Source organism: Podarcis liolepis (genome assembly GCF_965112155.1).
Source record: "Podarcis liolepis genome assembly, chromosome: 7".
Lineage (NCBI taxonomy): Eukaryota > Metazoa > Chordata > Lepidosauria > Squamata > Lacertidae > Podarcis > Podarcis liolepis.
Window position 1 is genome coordinate 67,328,942 of NC_139561.1, and position 18,142 is coordinate 67,347,083.

The 18,142-nt window shown below is 45.3% G+C and overlaps 1 protein-coding gene across 1 annotated transcript in view; it reads right to left on the reverse strand.

The window, feature by feature from the left end:
* SLC9A1 (solute carrier family 9 member A1) overlaps window positions 1-18,142 on the reverse strand; it is a 71,798-nt gene that overhangs the window by 14,134 nt on the left and 39,522 nt on the right. Inside the window, exons 2-5 of the mRNA XM_083512610.1 lie at window positions 11,896-12,356; window positions 3,423-3,673; window positions 1,164-1,381; window positions 144-405 (exon numbers count right to left, since the gene is read on the reverse strand). Of these exons, the coding sequence (XP_083368736.1) occupies window positions 144-405; window positions 1,164-1,381; window positions 3,423-3,673; window positions 11,896-12,356 (1,192 nt within the window). The remainder of the gene's footprint in view (window positions 1-143; window positions 406-1,163; window positions 1,382-3,422; window positions 3,674-11,895; window positions 12,357-18,142) is intronic.

Consider the following 18,142-nt stretch of genomic DNA (forward strand, 5'->3'; position numbering starts at 1 on the left):
TGTTTGGTTGGATTAATTTAGCCTTTACTCCACTTTACTCCCCATACCCCACTAGTTCCCGCCCCCTTTATTGGGGGACCATTAAAAAGGGTATCACTCTCCTTAAGTACAGTCTAGTCTACCACCTCCTTTTGTTGCATGACCTCATTGCTGCCATGATGCCCCCCAGGCCTGGGAAACAGAGGGGCTTCTGCAGGCCTACCTGCACGAACACTGTGAAGAAGATGACCGTAATGATGGCAGTGAGGAACATGTCTCTCATTGGGAAGTGATCGTATTTGAGGAGGTAACCCAAGGAGAAGGCAATGGCACCTCGTAGGCCACCGTAGGCAATGATGAACTGATCCTTTGGAGTCAACTTCACAATGCGGAATTTGTTAATGAACCATGTCAGCCCCAGGACACCTGAGGAAATGATAAAAAGGAATGGTAACAGTTAAGTGAAAACTAAAGTTCAGGGTCCATATATTGTCACCACAGATGGGAAGGCAAAGAATTCTGCCACGTAGCTAAAAATTATGTCAAATTTGTATAATTTGGGTGGTATTTGACACTAGTCCTACGCGGTGCACGCTACCAAATTTGAATGAGGACGTCACCAAACACACAGATGTGGCTCCAAGGAGGTTTGAAACGCAGTCTTTAAAAGCAGAAAGAAAGAGAGAGGCTCAGCCGATACATCTGGACATCACTATGAACCACGTTTTCTGTGATGTCTTCTGAACCTTACAAACCGTTGTTAATCTTAACTATGGTTTTCTTGAAACAAGCCAACTTCAAAAAAGCACAAGTTCAGGGTTCAAGTGCTAATGCTAAGCTGCAGCTGACTGAAATCAAAAGGTGGAGAATGTGAGGATTTGGGGAAGATTAGGCTCGTTCCCATCTTGATAAATGATGGTTTCTCATGATGTCCAAAATGCGGCCATAATGTGCAAACGTGGAATACATGGAAGCTCTCGACACAAGAAAAGCATTCAGATGCCTTGGGCTTGTTTGGGGGGATCCTTTTCCTGTGAAGCCTGCTGCTTACACACAGCTTGTGCTGCCAAAGGCAGGCCTTACACACCTGAGATTTGAGGCCTGCCTTCGGCAGCACAAGCTGTGGGCAGGGGCCACCCCCACATCTCCCACCACTCTTGCAACTTTTCGTCCCACAGCCTCACCTAAAACCCTAGCGATCAAGCAGAAAAGCAGGGTGCAGATGACGAAGGTCCAGTTCCAGTGATGCTTCCCGGCCACAGTGGACACACCGAGGAAAATGAAGATGAGGGTTTCGCTGACGCTGCTCCACATCTTCAGGAAGTACTTGATGGTGGTGTGGGACTTATGGGAGATGTTGGCTTCCACGTAAGGGCGCATAACCACTCCGGCAGCAATGAGCCTGCAAGGGAGGAAGAAGTATGCTATGGAAAGCCACAGAGCAGGCAGGATTCGTTCATTTCTTCTCAAGAATCAGGGGGGCCTTGTTGCCTTTGCAGACTCTATACAGTCCACAACAGCCAATTTCGACTGGGAAGGAATGGGCCAAAACTCTGCAGTAGATCACATGTTTTGTCTGCACGGAAGTCCCAGATTCCATCTGTGACATACCCAGTTTAAAAGCTTAGGGGCAGGAGAGACCTTTACATAAGTGTCAGAAAAGACACTTGGGGGGGCTAGATCCCAGCATAAAGATAGCTCCTTCCAGCTTATAGTGGAAAGAGTGCATCTCAGTGGGTACAGCATCTGCTTTGCATGCAAAGGTTCAATCCCTGGCATCTCCCATTCGAAACCCTTGAAAGCTGCTGCCAGTCAGTATGAGCTGAGTAGAGCAACAGTCAGACTTCATTCCCTGCCCAAAGAAACAGGAATGTCTGTAGACAGGCTCATGCACACCAATACATCACTTGGGCTCTAGTGGCATTTCAAGCAGCATCACGTCAGTAGTAAAAAGTTATGGCTTCCCCCAAAGAATGAAGGGAAGTGGTTTGTTATAAGGGTGTTAAGAGGGAGGGCAGAAGGTTGGGGAAGGTTGCAGTAAAGCAACAGGGCCATGTATTCAAGTCTTGACAGCTGAAAATGGGGGTTGGGGGGGGGCCTAACTCCCTCTGCAGTGCTCCCATAGCCTTCTGCCCAGATTGGATTCACATAATCATAGAGTTGGAAGAGACACTACTCCAACTTCAGACATGAAGGAATCTTTTGCCCAACATGGGGCTCGAACCCACAATCCTGAAATTAAGAGCCTCGTGCTCTACCAACTGAGCTATCTCTATTGCTTCTCCTTTGCCTGCTGGTTTCAAACTATGCAAGTGGGGGCCACTGTTCCTTTTCTGGCTGATGCAATCCAGCCCGACGATGACTCACTTGTTGAGCTTGGTGGGGAGCTGTTGCTATGTCAGCCTCTAAGAAAACAGGGTTACAAAACAGGAAAAGACCATGTATATTGCTGGACCAATTGGGAGAGCTTTCATACAGTGCAGGCTTCATACATGGAGACAATGCCTTTGTAGAAAAAGACTTGTACACTGGTGTGTGCGCGCATGCAAAAGGGAGACCAGGTGGAGAGCTGGGTAATTTGAAGCAGACCTGCAAGGGTTTCTCACCCCCAACAATAAAACAATAGCAAGTAAACTTGCACCAAGTTGAATAAAATATGGGGCCCCCACCCACTGCTGAAATGTTGCCAGGAGAACTTGTACATTGGGGGGCTCACTGGGGCATAATGGTAGGCCCAGCCTGAACACTTCCCCCTCCTATCCCCACCCAGATGCCAACAGGTGGGGGGGGCTTGTGGGGCACTGGGTCCAGGACAAGGGTGCTGGAGGGGAGGGGAAGAGAGAGGGTGCCCTGGGAGAGATGAAAGATTGGGCAGCTTATCTGTGCTCTCACACAGCAGAAAAGGAGGCTGGGGTGGCTCAGCATGGTCCATTTGGGGAGGCCCGAAGAGGTCTAGGCCCCTTAGAGCTGGCGCCTATGGTTGCAGGTCTTTGTCCAGCTCTGCTAACGAACTTGAGAATTTTGTTTTAGAATTCCTGATCCACAATGACTTATATGTAGGTCTTCACATACAGATGCATGCTATCCTAGTGGCTGCATTCACATGTAACATTTAGCACAAGGTTTGTTTTTGAGCTAGCGGCTGCTGTTTCGTTCTGGGTTTTACAACTTGGTTGAATTTTGGTTTCTGCCCACCACATCGTTATTATGCACCAAAGGCCTGCATATAAGGATTGTATAGATTGTTAGCCTGAAATTAACAAACACAATCAGGTTAGGTCACAAGGGATACACCCCTTTTGAATGTCCTGAGCCTCCACACACCAAAGGTTCCAGGTTCAAACCCAACCACTCCCACCCCAAAGGTCTGCCTCCATCTAAGGCCGCTTCCTACATTCCAACTCAAATGTGGCATCCAAGTCCCCACCCACCGCCATACTTACGCCATGATGCCCGAGAGATGGAACAGTTCTGCGGACAGGTACGCCATGTAGCTGTAAAGAAAGACGAAGAGGGGCTCGATGACACGGATATGGGAAGTGAAGCGGGAGGTGAAGGCTCCGATGATGCCATAGACAACCCCGACAAAGACGCCCCCCAGAGACACCACAAAGAAGCTGAGGAAACCCAGGATGATATTGGTAAAGGTGACTTTGTCGAATGTAGCAAACTCTTCAAAAAGGTGGTAGAGAACCTGGAACGACAAAAGTGGGAGGGAGGGAGGGATCAGCAATGTAAGCTCACGGGAGCACTGATCAGAGGTTGGCCACGGGTGTGCCAACATGAGAGAGACGAGAAATTAGTATCCCACAAGGCAAGTGGGGAGGTTTCGAGAAATGGATCAAAAGGGAGCATTAAAAATAGACAAGAGCTCATCCTGCTGGATACAAACCTCATTCCTAATTGCTGCCTTAAGAGTTATCAAGGCTATTGCAGACAACTAAGCAGCCCTCGTCTAGTTGGAAAAGAGCTGCCATTTTGCTCTGCTTTCACCAGTGAGTTGGTTAACATGCAGTTAGTAGGAATCTGTGTTCCTTTCTCTCTCTATGACCTCTATACCAGGCATGGGGAACCTTTGGCTCCCCAGATGATGAAGAATTCCCACAGGACCCAGCAAACACACTCAACAGCCAGGTGTAATGAGAGTTATGAGTTGAGAACATCTGGAGGGCCACAAATTCCTCACCAATGCCCTACACCTTCAGTGTCACCCCTAGGGCTTTTAAAAACAATTTTTTGCATGCAATGAGCCTGGTTTCCTAAACCATTGTTCAGGAACTGAGTGGTGAATATTGGGCTCCCATGTCTCCCATGTGTTGGTTTCAGGGCTCTGATCCTTATCCTTTGTTATGTCTGTTTACTATTCAGGATCTTCAGCTAGACTCAGATCATGGGTAAACTGACATTAAACCACAGTTCCTTGTTTCAGATTTGACAGGGAACTGTGGCTTAATGAGAATAGGATTCGAGTGTCAAAACCAGTCTGCAACAGAAATTGAAAAGATGGGAAATGTGCAGGCTCGTTCTTGGCTTAATGACCAACCCTTTGAAGGGATTGATGATACTTAATTTCTAAGAGGGGCTGTTTTGACTTGTAAATGATTCATTCAAAAAAACTGAATATTTCTTTCTAACTTAAGAGTCAGCAATAGCAATAATACTGATGGATGCTGATGAAAACAGTAAATATATCTAAACACATACTAGTCTGTGCCAGTCTAGTGTTCTCTCTCTAAAAACAATTGGCCAGGAGCAAGAGTGCTATCCTAACTTTTTGACATTTTAATTTTTTGATCCTGTTTTAATATTTAGCTATTTATTCCTTGCTGAAGCACATTCAGTACAGTCTCCATTGTCAAATGCTTTTTCGAAGTGGGAAGTGAAATCCAAAGCCTGGTCCATCAGTGTCAAAATACCAAAACTCCACTGTACAATTTTCTTGGAATTTCAACCTTGACCAGCACAGAGCCTTTTTCAAAGACTGCCTATTAACTCTGTCCTTCTTCAGCCTCCCTTACTGTTACAGAGCTCTAGAAGAGTTACAAAAGACCATCATTAGAAAAACACCACCACTTTCCTTTGTTGAGACGTCTAAGATGAGCATGAGCTACAACATAGGTCTAAAAGACCTCATTCGCACATTGTGGCAAACTATAAACCATGGTTTACTGTGTACAAGCAAACTGCTCCCATCTTGTTCCCCTCCATTCCCCCCACCATACATTAGGAGGAAACTAAACCATGAGTCCTACTTTAGCATTACATCTGAACCAGGGGCCATGGTTCGATTTGTTCCCCAAAAGACACAATCTGTAGACAATCTTTGTTTTTGGCTCACTGATCAGGGGTTGTTGAGAGCAAAACAATCCAGGTTCCCTGGCTTGGATGCAGGGCAAAGCTAGGAACTGTGGTTTGTTTCTCCCCAGTGTCAGCAGGGAGGAACAAAAAAGCCAAGTTCATTGAGTTCACAATAGTAAACACACAGTAAACTATGGTTTACTGTGATGTGCGGATTGGCTTGTGTAAAACGGATGGGATATCTGTGGCACTTCAGAAATTTGTGGACTGCAACCCCCAGCATCCCTAACCACTGGCCATGGCAGCTGGGGCTGATGGGAGTTGGAGTCAGTCCTACAACATCTGGAAGGCCGCAGGTTCCACATTCCTGCTGTATAAACTTGGCTAAAACTCTCCTGCTGCTTTAACGTTGCTCCTCTTGCTCTCCATTTCCATTACATATGGTGTTTTTTATAGCTTCTCCCTTCCCAAGATTCTACTGCTTATTCAGGGATGGCATTTTTTTAAAAAAACAGTCTGGAGGGGAGGCTTATTAGAGCCAATTTATAGATTCAGCTCCCCTGGGCAAATGAGCTTTGCCCTACCAGGATGGAAGGGAAAATCCCACCCTTCTTAGGTCAGATTCAGAACCAAGTTCACCAGTGAACTCAACCAAAGGTGAGGGGGTGGAGGGGCGTGTGGGTCCCCAGAGAGCAAGTGCCAGTCAATGTATAAGGCAGCTTCCTATGTTCCTAGGAGAAGCAAACAAAAAGGGCAAGGCCTCGTAGCATGGCACTCCCTGCCTTGGCCCATTAAGGCAATGGCCCAAAGGTCGCTCAGCGTCCAATGTCTTGGAAAGATCTCTCCGGTTTGGAACATTGCATCCTCTTTCTCGCCATGCCCTGTGTTCTGGAAAGGCGTGTGCAAAGGGGAAAACTAGATCACAAACTCTAGTGTTACAGACAATGGAGAAATAAACCTTCCTCTATCCACTTTCTCCATGCCATGCACAAATGCATGAACTTCTATCATTTCACTTCTTACTTGCCTTTTTTCCAAACTAAAAAGTCCCAAACACTGCAACCTTTCCCATTTAACATTTCGGCTGCCCTTTCCTGAACCTTTCCCAACTATATGACATCTTTTTTTAAGGTGAGATGACCAGAACGGCGCACCGTATCCCATGAAGTGAGGCATTCAAAGAGCTGGTGTTGACCTTTAAGGCCCTTAGGATCGGGATTCCTGAAGGACCATCTGTCTCTATGGGTAGCAAGACCTTCAGCAGAGAACCATCTTAGGGATGCCTCACCATCTGAGGCAAAGTGAGAGGCTACCAGGGCAGCGCTCCAGAGAAAGGACACAGCTCACATGCACAAGGTTGGCTCTGTTTGCAAACCACAGTCTGTCAGCATTCAGTCTGCCTCAGGCCAAGTGAGGATTCAATGATCTAAGCCTTATGAATTACTGTGTGTACTACTAGTAGCAAAAAATTAAAAACCCCAGAGGACAATAATAGTGAACAGGACTGAGAACACTGCAAGCGGAGATCTGTTTACACTACTGGGCATATATTGACATCAGGCAGGCAGGCGCCTTCACTATACCCTTTTTGGCGCCGGCTAAAACATTTTTGTTTAGGCAAGCCTGTACAGAGATGTAGAATGCTGGCGTGTGTTTTAAACTGGGTTTTTAGCTTATTGTTGATGCTAATTATTTTTTGAAAGCTTTGGAAAAGTTGCTTTTAACTTTTTTTAAAAAAAAACCTGATAATCTTATGATTTGATTCTTTTCAGGGTGGCTTTGATTTAAATCAAATCGATTTAAATCAAGATTTAAATCACTAGTCAGAAAGACTCATTCTTGCTGGTATAATCTTAATATTTACAACCAGATGACAGTTTCATTTTTGGAATAATAATTTTTCAGAGTAGTTTTTACAGTTATATTAAAAAATACTGATTTGGTTATACTATTAGAAATACAAAGACAGGTAATTATGAAATTATTGTTTAGATTTGGACAACTTTTCTGCTGTACTTTATTGGAAGGAGAAAAATAATCATTTCCTTAATAACAATTTAAACAATTTATTTAACTAAAACAATAACATTACAGCATATGTATCCATGTTTGTTAACTGATGTGGTTAAACGATTTTAAAAACACACACACATGAAAAACTTAAAACAAATCCTTATTTCCTGATGAATAGCCTTTGGACTATAATGTAACTTAAATAGAAAACTTTTTAGAAATATTTTTCCTCCAAAAGCATTTTATTTTAAAAATCTAATTTAAATTTTTAAAAAATCTGATTTAAATTAAAAAATCTGATTTTAAAAATAATAATCCATTTTTTAAAATAAAAAAATCATTGATTTTTATCCACCCTGATTCTTTTTGCAAACTGTTTTGAGGTTTAATTGCAATCAAGCGGTCCATGAATCTTGTGAAACAGATAAATATATTAAGTAGCAGGGAACACATGAGAAATGAAGCAGTAGGATTGAACCCTCCTATTCCCTTTGGTGCAATGAGAGCAGCCCCACCCCACCCCCCACTTGAACATTAGCCCCACCCTAGAATTGATTTGAGGTTGAATTTGGATTGAGTGTTTCTGGTTTGCATGCGTGTGATGTGCACAGCCTTAGAAACTAACAAATTACATTTTCCATTTAGAGATCTCAGAACTCTGTTGTTTCTTAGAATTCCTGAGCAACACCAGGTACTTTCTGCTATTCTACGATATATTTTGGAAAGTGGTTTGTCTGATCACTGTTCACCTCTAAAGCAATGCTATTTTTCTAGGAAAAAGAGGTCCCGGAGTTCACCGTGAACTTCTCCCTTGTTCTCTTAGAATGGCAATGGTGCCCCACCTGAGTTGAGCTCCGGCTGAAAAAAAAAGCCCTGCTCTTATGATATCATATCCAAACTTTTCATGAGAGTTCCAGAGATCAAGGAGGCCATTTTGAATCAAGATGGTGAGCTGAACAAAACTGCACTGGTTTTAATCACTGATTTAAAAACTGTACCGCTTTTCTGATTTCTTTGAATTCCTATGTAAAGCTTGGTACGAGACTGTGAGTTACAGTACGCCTAAGCACTGCACATTCAACTTGATCTATAACAATGCATAGCAACACACGACTTTCCTGCCTCCACAGTCCCACTGGTCTCTACTAAATAAGCACAGGGTGTGAGGGGGTGAGCTGGCAGAAATGCCTTCCTCTTGGGCAAGAAGGACTCTGTGTCCCACCCATTAGGAAGGGGAGCAGAAGCACCCCCTGGGTAGCTTCGCAGCATTTTGGAACTGGAAACCCTGCTGCCAAAACAGAACAGCCACAGGTTCAAACTGTCAAAGGGCAAAGGAGTTCACTAGCTGCAATAAATCACAACCATGCCAGAGAAACCCCTTATGGAAAAGGCAAGGAGCACCACCCTCTTGAGTCACTACGACGTAACAGTACACATCCTGGGCAGCAGAGGCCTCAACGTAAATGAGTCACCCATCCATGCCCTTTTGCCACATTGGTAGTCATAAATCAGCTTTCCTACGCCCTCCTTCCCTCTGCCCTTTCAAGTGCTTTCTGATGGGTGAGGTGAAAATCCTCATTTGCCTCAGCAACGGAAGGCATGGCAAGGCGATGGCCATTGACAATTTAAGCACGCACAAATCCCACCAGGTGTGCGAGCCTGAATGTTTGTAGCTGGAGAGAGACAAATAGACTTCAGTCCCAGCTTGGCTCTCCTCTGTCCCTGCCAGATCACACGTTTGGCAGGCGATAAGGCGAGATGTGGGGAGATGCATGTCCCCCAAAGGCTCTCCCCCACCCCCACAAAGAGCAGGGAGCATCAAATGTGCCACAGGAACCTAGGACATTGCCTCACAGCAAGTCAGACCATTGGGCCTTCAAGCCTAGTAACATCTACACAGACTGGCAATGGCACCCAAGGGCTTCAGCCAGAGAGCCTCTTCTGCTCTACCTGGAGATGCCAGGGATTGAGCCTGGGAACTTTTGCATGCAAGATAACTGCCCTAGCACTGGAACACAAGCAGCTGCCTTATACAGAGCCAGACTGTTGCTCCAGCTAGTTTATTAATGTCTACACTGACTGGCAAGAGAGCCAGTGTGGTGTAGTTGTTAAGAGCAGTAGACTCGTAATCTGGTGAACTGGGTTCGCGTCTCCGCTCCTCCACATGCAGCTGCTGGGTGACCTTGGGCCAGTCACACTTCTTGAAGTCTCTCAGCCCCACTCACCTCACAGAGTGTTGTGGGGGAGGAAGGGAAAGGAGAATGTTAGCCGCTTTGAGACTCCTTCGGGTAGTGATAAAGCGGGATATCAAATCCAAACTCTTCTTCTTCTTCTGGCAGCAGCTCTCCAAGGTTTCAGAGTGGGGGGGGGATCTTGCCTGGAGAATCTAGGGATTGAACCTGGGATCTTCTGCCTGCAAGGCAGATGTTCCCCTACTGAGCTACAGCCCTTCCCCTTCTCTACAGGCAGAAGGGTATCGGTATCTTGCAACCAGACCAACACAAGATCTACAGCAAAGGCACAACTGCTTCTCCATTCTCAGCCATTTGCTGACAGCAATTCCTCACCGGCAAAGTGGAAATCATGCCCTGGCTGATCATCCAGGTCATTCTTAAGAGACTTTGCCTTACAGTATACGGCAGAGGTAGAGCCCAGGGGTCAGAGGTAGCCCTCCAAGCCACACTATCTGGCCCTCAGGACTGTCCCCCATGCTACAACTCCTCCCCAGATACCTTGCTTCTCCAGACCAAACCCCTCACCACCCCTGCTTTGCAAACTCCTTGAGTGATTTTCAGCAAACTGGACCGTGCGCTTCCTCTGATAATGCCTTTCACTTGCCTGGATGGAGGACAGAGAATGTGTGTGTGTAAAAACCAACCTAATATTCAAAGATAGCATGTACATTTGTTGCTCCAACTACATCACACCCTTCCTGCAAAATTCCATGGCATATACAGTGGTGCCCCGCAAGACGAATGCCTCGCAAGACGGAAAACTCGCTAGACGAAAGGGTTTTCCATTTTTGAGCTGCTTCGCAAGACGAATTTCCCTATGGGCTTGCTTCGCAAGACGAAAACGTCTTGCAAGTTTGTTTCCTTTTTCTTAACACCGTTAATACAGTTGCGACTTGACTTCGAGGAGCAACTCATAGAACGCATTGTACATAGTAGCCATTTTTGAGGTTTTTAAAGACTTTGGTATTTTTGAAGCTTTTCCAAAACTTCTTTTGCAGCCATTTGGTAAGTTAAGCTTTTAAAACTTTTGGGGGGGGTTGGATTTTGGGTTGGGGTGTTTGGAATTCAAGGACTTGGTGTTGGGAAGGGGTTTGCAAGAATCTGGAAGCCTGTGTGTTTTTTTCCTGCATTTTTATGATTTTCTGTGACCATTGGGCCACTCTGCTGTTTTTTTTAAAAAAAATCTGGATTTGAATTTCTGTGTGCTGGGTGGCTGGGGGAACAGTTGGGGAGGGGTTTGCAAGAATCTGGAAGCTTGTGGTTTTTTTCTGCATTTTTATTTTCTGTGATCATTGGGCTACTCTGCTGTTTTTTTAAAAAAATTCTGGATTTGAATTTCTTTGTGCTGGGTGGCTGGGGGAACAGTTGGGGAGGGGTTTGCACGAATCTGGAAGCTTGTGGGTTTTTTTCTGCATTTTTATGATTTTCTGTGACCATTGGGCCACTCTGCTGTTTTTTTAAAAAAAATCTGGGTTTGAATTTTGAAATGCTCTTTACAGTATGTGTGACTTTAAAGAGCACTTAATAAACTCTTGTTGTACCAAATTTGGCTTTGTTTGGACTTTTTTTGACCATAGGAACGCATTAATTGATTTTCAATGCATTCCTATTGGAAACTGTGCTTCGCAAGACGAAAAATTCGCTAGACGAAAAAATTCATGGAACGAATTAATTTCGTCTTGCGAGGCACCACTGTACGTGATCAGTTTTGGAGACAAAGGCGGACTGTGTACCTTGACCAACATACCAAGGGTGGTATGCAAAGTACTCGTTCCTTTTGCACAAGTACCGTATTTTTTGCTCTATAAGACTTACTTTTTCCCTCCTAAAAAGTAAGGGGAAATGTGTGCGTGTCTTATGGAGCGAATGCAGGCTGTGCAGCTATCCCAGAAGCCAGAACAGCAAGAGGGATTGCTGCTTTCACCTCTTGCTATTCTGGCTTCTGAGATTCAGAATATTTTTTTTCTTGTTTTCCTCCTCCCAAAACTGGGTGCGTCTTGTGGTCTGGTGCGTCTTATAGAGCGAAAAATACGGTATTTATGCTTGTGCAATGGAATATCCTACACACACATCCCCAAATCTGTTCCGGAGGGTTGGGAGAACCCCTAGAACTGATTTAGGGGGTGCACAAGGGGAGAAAAGAAGGGAAAGTTCCACTGCAGAAGTCCTTGAGCCGATGGAACAAGTCATGTAGTACTACTCTGGATACAACCCTACATTCCCATTCTTGTGCCAACCCGTTTGTGGGGCACTTGACGGATAGTGCCCTAGGGATCAGATCTGCTTCCTATCCTTCCACCTTAAACAGAGCCCCAAATCCAAAACCTGAGGCAGCTGGCACATGTTCCAACTTACGGTCCATTTCACTTACCACAGTGACCGCATCATTCAACAAAGACTCGCCGAACACCAAAATGTGCAGCAGCTCGTTGATGTGGATCTCCTCAAACACAGCCAGCACGGCAACAGGGTCCACTGCCGAGATGATGCTGCCAAAAAGCAGGCAGGCCAGGAGTTCGGTGTCCTGCAAACCGGTGCCGTTGATCTGGCACACGGCGTATATCAGCGAGCCCACAAAGAAGGCGTTCCACAACGTCCCCAGCACGGCGAAGATCAAGATCGTGCCCAGGTTCTCTGTGAACTGGCGTAAGGGGAGGAAGTAGCCGGCATCCAAGATGATGGGCGGGAGCAAGAAGAGGAAAAAGACATCCGACTCTAGGATTGGAGGGGTCTCTCCCACAGCTTTGATGAGTCCCCCGACCAGCAGCCCTACAACAATCAATAAGCAGCTCTCTGGAACTATACTGGAAATGGTTGGAATCACGTGGAACCCTGGAAGGGGAGAGAGAAGCAAGACGGTAAAGGCCAGTTCCTCTTCAGCTGCATTGTGTTGACCCCAGAACTTCTTCCACCCACACAAAAAGCTTTTGTCCATCTGGTGCCCTCTATATATTTTGGACTACGACTCCCTTCAGCCACAATGAGTACAGCCGTCCTGATGGGAGTTGTAGCCCAAAACACTTGGAGGGCATCAGGTTGGCAAAGGCCGAACGAAGAGAATGGCACAGAGTCGTGGGAGGGCAGAAGGACCCCAACTGAAAGACAAAATTTCAAGTAAACCTGAATTTGCTGTGGGAGAAGTTGAATTCTATTACCCATAACCAGTATATTACACAAACCGGATATATTTGCATAAATCCTTCTTTCAGCCTTAGGCTGTAATCCTATATGTGCCCAGGAGTAAGCCGCATTAAAGTGAGTGGGAATTACTACTGAGTAGACAGGTATAGGATTTCACTGCGGGAATAAATTAATATGTAATTTCTCTCTCTCTCTCTCTCTCTCTCTCTCTCACACACACACACACACACACACACACATACTTCTTACACATATATCAGCTTCCCAGAGTCCAAAAACCAAGACAGGAGTTTATTTGAGCAAAAGAGTCACTTAAATCAGTCACAGAATGATCCCCTGCCCTTTAATGCTAATACTCCATGCCACAATTAATTTGCTGGCCTTTATTTTAGCATTTCAGTTGAGTTTTTAGCTGTTTCTTTTAACTGTGGTGTTGTTTTAATCATTCTATATTGTAACAATGCTGTGCAACCCATTTTTATGTTTTGTAAACTTAAATTTAGCACACTTAAAAATAATTACAATACAGACATCAAATTGAAACATTAATATTCATGTATTTATTTCCTCACAGACAGATAGGAACCAAGCAGGTGAGCACCGGATAACATACAGTGCAATAAAACACTGGAAAACATACACAGCATCTCTTCAAGTAATTAAGTTATACAACAAGTGTTGTAAACAAAATCTGCCCTTTTTCCCTTATGGGGTATCCAAGAGCCTGTATAAAGTCCTTACGTGGGTTCCCTATTGGTAGGAGAAAATAACAGAGGCCAACCAGAGAATATTGAGAAGCAAAGCAGCTAGTAAGCCTGATCTTTATTATAGCTGTTGCAACAGGGTGCTCCCCTCACACGCAGGAGGATGGAGGAGGACCCAGAACAAAGGTGTACCTGCCCTTATATAGACATTTTAAATTCCCTGCCCTGGAGCTCAAGACCACCCCTCAATACATCATACCTACATCACAGAAGGGGTATAACCCAAGACCACTCCCCACAAACATCATACCTACATCACAGAAGAGGTGGTCTACAACAGAAATTTGAATGTTGTTGTTTTTCCTGTCTGTCAGGTTATCTGATAATGCCTTATCTGATTGCCTTTCCTGGTTGTCTGCCCATTTCTTTGAGATGGTGATTTCCCAATAATTCCTGAGACAATGGGAAGGTTCTCCTTGCAGAGAAAACATTTGGTCAGTTTGGGAGTCAAAATGGTTTCAGGATGGTCTTCCTGTGCTGTCCCAGACATATGGTCCACATATCTATGTAAGTGCTTGGTTGGTACATTTATGAACATTTATTATATATATAAGACTTGTAATTTTTTATTACACAAGCGACACAGTATTCTGTACCTTGACAGCAACTGGCTATAATACCTAATGCTCTCCAGAAGCCTGAGCAAAGAGGTATGTCTTTAATCAGTGCTGAAAAACCAGTAATGGTGGTGCTCAATGCACCTTAAAGCAGAAATAATGACTAACTGCCACTATGGAGAGGGCCCTATCCTGCACCAGTACCCCACCTACTATTGCCTCCACTGGAGAGGGGGCAAAAGCAAGAATGAAATGCCTTGAATCCTGAACAGGAAGTGCTCCGCGCTGCAACGATATGTTGCAAATCGCCATTATAGATAGAGACCTTCAAATTGTGCTGCCTTCCTCCCAGAGCTGTTATGGGTTTTCTTAATTCCTCTAAATTCAGCCCTGCTGTTTAGGGGTGGGAAGACAACTGGTAAGCACGGCGTGTTCTGTCCTCCGACTCCCTGGCAAAGGGACCTACAGTATTTTCATGAGAGGCAGCCATTCTTGATCAACACCGCCGTTGCTTTGTTCTTCCATGCTGAATTGCTGGGCAAGTCCAACCATCTGGCTCAGGGCGCAACCTGTTGAGCTGTAAAATACATCCCTCTGACACTAGGGGTGGGGAGCATGTAAGAGGGTATTACAGAGGCCAGCCTGAGATACTCCGTGCCTTCATTCTAATACCCACCCCCCATGAGCATGAAGGGCCAACAGCAGGTTTGTGGCCTGGAGGCATGAGGTGTGTGCACAGGGAAGAGGGAAGGAGTAAAGTTCCTGTTCTGGAGGTGAGGACTCTGAATCTGAACGGCATGCAGGGGGAGCCCCAAAAGTGCTGCAACCCAATGAACCTGTGAGGCCAGTTGCTTTCACCCCCACCCCCAGTCTGAAGACGTGGCACCGCCATCCTCCTAACTCCACTGTAGAAGATCCTGGAAGCCCTAAGCCTCCCCAGGCTCCATTGCAGAAGATCGTGAGAGAAGGGTGGGCCTCTTTAAGTAGAGGAGCATCCTGCAGCAAAGATGCTGGTAACTATTAGGCTACATCTGGTGTTGCTGCTATAAAAGGGTTCAGTTTGAGAAACTTCAGAGCTTTGTATTCCCCAAAGCACAGGCTTGGAACCAGTCTGTGCCCTGCCTGGGCCACCTTGCCTTGCATCCAGCCTGAGCCTGGTCGAGCCTTGGAGCACCGCAAAGCAGGACAGCAGAACTGGCACCTGTTGGGGGGCGCTGTGGCCCTGGATTTCCTGCATTAAGCAGAGCGTTGATCTGGATCAGGAGTGGGGAACCTATGGCCCTCTGGATGCTGCTGAACTCCAACTCCCGTCAGGCCAAGCAAGCATGCTCAATGGCCAAGAAGGATGGGAGATGTAGTACAGCCACATCTGGAGGGCCAAAAGTTCCCCATTCCTGGTCTACATAGCCTCCAAAGTCCTTCCAACTCTGCAATTATCTGAGTTTGCTCTTTAGTTGTCTGGCTTTAGCACTTAAGATAATGCAGACATGTTGGCACCGAGAACAAAGACCCATCCTCTCCATTCCACTATCTGCCTTTCTTTTTAAATGAAAGTTGGGTTGATAGGGGATAGGTATTGTGTGAAGCGCTGCCTTAAGACCTGGGGGTGGATGATTTGTGGGGTGGACATTATCCTCCTCCTCAGGCTCCATATTGAATTTCTGGGGTGTGGGTGTGGAATTCCATTCACTCATGTATCACTAGAAAACCCAGAATGCAGATTGCTTGATTGGCATAACTTAAAACAGCTTCCAGAATTTGGATTGTCTGGGTGCGGAACTCCAATTGTTTTTAGCAAGGGAGTACAGCTTGCTGAGCCCAGCTGGTGAAAGGCAATCCTTTTGCACACTGCAGAGAAACACCAGGCAGCCTTCCTGGAATGGCAAGTGCCTAGCCCCAGCTCAGAACGCACTGCTCAGAACCAACAGCTCTGCACCTGGCTCCTTCGTGATCACACCCTGGTTTCCCCCTCACACCACCCCTGTCTCATATGCAACAGACCAGAATTTAGGAGTCATCCAAGGACAGAACGATGAGTCAGCAGTTTGCCGCCAGTGCCAGATGAAAAACGCACCAACGGTGGCATGAAGAGAGAATGGACCACAAAAATTTGGACACCAACACCACTATTTCCCTCTTCCTCTCCTTGGCGCACGAAGTAAAGAGGCTTTCATAGTGCTGCCTGCAGAGTATCAGTTAAAATCCACAAACCGAATGCCAAGCAGACACCGTGCCCCCTGGTGCTGCCTGGCATTCAAGCCAGTCTGAAAGCAGGCATCATTAGTGATGGCAGAGACAACAAAGCTGTACAGCGATTTTTGATGGCTGCTCTGTTCTAAAGCAAAGGTATCCCTCTAGATGCCATTATCCCCTAGCTCCCATCAGTCCTCCCTTTTAGAAAGCAGCCTGTTTAATGGTGTGCATACAAACATTGGAGGGATGTGTGTGCAAATCTTTAGATAAAATATTTTTTTAAAAAGTCACCTATCACTAGTAAAATGTTAGTGTTGAATGAGAGATTTCTAAAATAGAGAAGCAAAACCGAATAGCATCTCTCAGACTTGCGCTACTGAGTTTATTTGAAGAGCCAGATAAAGACCTGAAGAATTGAGAATCAATCTCCCGTCTTCTTCTAGCGGCTCAAACTACGACTGGGAAATCTTGGAAGGACTTCAAATTCTTGCATCTTGATTATTGGTACTAGTGGGTTTGGAGAGTAGCTCTATTTGAGAAGCTTATGTACAAGATGATCAGGAGGTCAAAGAAAATGCAAGCTATTTGTTGGGCTTAGGTACTCATTTATTGAATTCACTTGGTTACAGCATCAATAATAGAACTATCCCAACCCAATATAAGTCAGGTTGGTTATTTTAGATATAAGTTGCTCTCTCTTAAGTGTTCAGCAGGGTACCTCTTGCTTGCCTCTTTGGATTTTGCAATCTCTAATAACGGACTTTCTAGCTTTCCTTGGTGGGTTTTCTCATCGTAATGATATGTAAATACATGTTTTGGATACGTTTGTGTTTTATGGCTCTCTGCAGCAGGTGGGACATATGGGGGAATGACTACTTGGGAGTTATGACTGTGGTGATGTAGTTTGTGTTGCTGAGCATATGAAAACTCAATAAATATTATAATTTTAAAAACCCACAAGCAAAAAGTTAAGTACTGAGACTCCAATATAGTAATAACTAGGTAAGTCTCTGCCCCAGCCCAGCCCTTTCCTCTGTTCCACCCCTGTCCAAAGTATTAATGCTTTGACCGCAATGCCCATTAGCTTTCTCTGTCCTTGCCGAATTAATCCAACAAAGCCAAATTAAAGTTGGAAGCCAGTATCCATTGAACTCGTCGCCCACCTGCAGACTCGTGAGCTGCTCGAGTCACTGAAGGCTGCAGCAAAGTCACTCCCCCAACCCCCCACTTTACAAAAACAGCAGAGTTAAGTACAAATTAAAGAGGCAAATCTAGAAATTATAACTGTCTCTCACTTTGTCCCCCTGGGCTGTCAGGATTCCATTAGGATGGAGCACTCCTAAATTAATGAGAATGAAGGATTCAGAATCTTTTTTGCAATGCTCTAAAAATAACACCCACACTGAGTGTGCTTTCATTAAATCTTTGATCTTGGTTGAAATTCAGAACACCCAGTCACTCTGCACCTCCCATCTTTTTATAACTAAAGAGCCTGGGGCTTTTTTGTTTTTGGTTCTAGCAGATTGCTGCTGTGAGTGTTCCCGAACAATACAAAAGCCAGATACCGACGAGACAGAAGAACAGTAGAAGCTTGCAATCTGGGCACTTGGGCTACAAGACATGCGACTAAAACCAAGCATGTTAAATCTGTCACTCGCTTGGTCGCCTGTGGAGAGCAGAAATCAACCCCAGGTGAGCAGGCAGGAAAATTATCCCAGTCTTAAACAGAAATCAAGACACGTAACTAGAATCAAGCACATGAATTGCTGGTCGCCTGCAGAGAGCAAAAATCAACTCCAGGTGAGCAAGCAGGAAAGTTATTCCAATCTAAGAAACAAAGCAACGAACTCCACGCCCTCCCTCCTGAATTGCTATGACAAAAGGCGTAAATCTTTTGGCATTGCCATTTCAGCAGTGGTAGTAGAGGAGCAAATGGAAAATCCTTCCCAGGAGTATCTTGCTC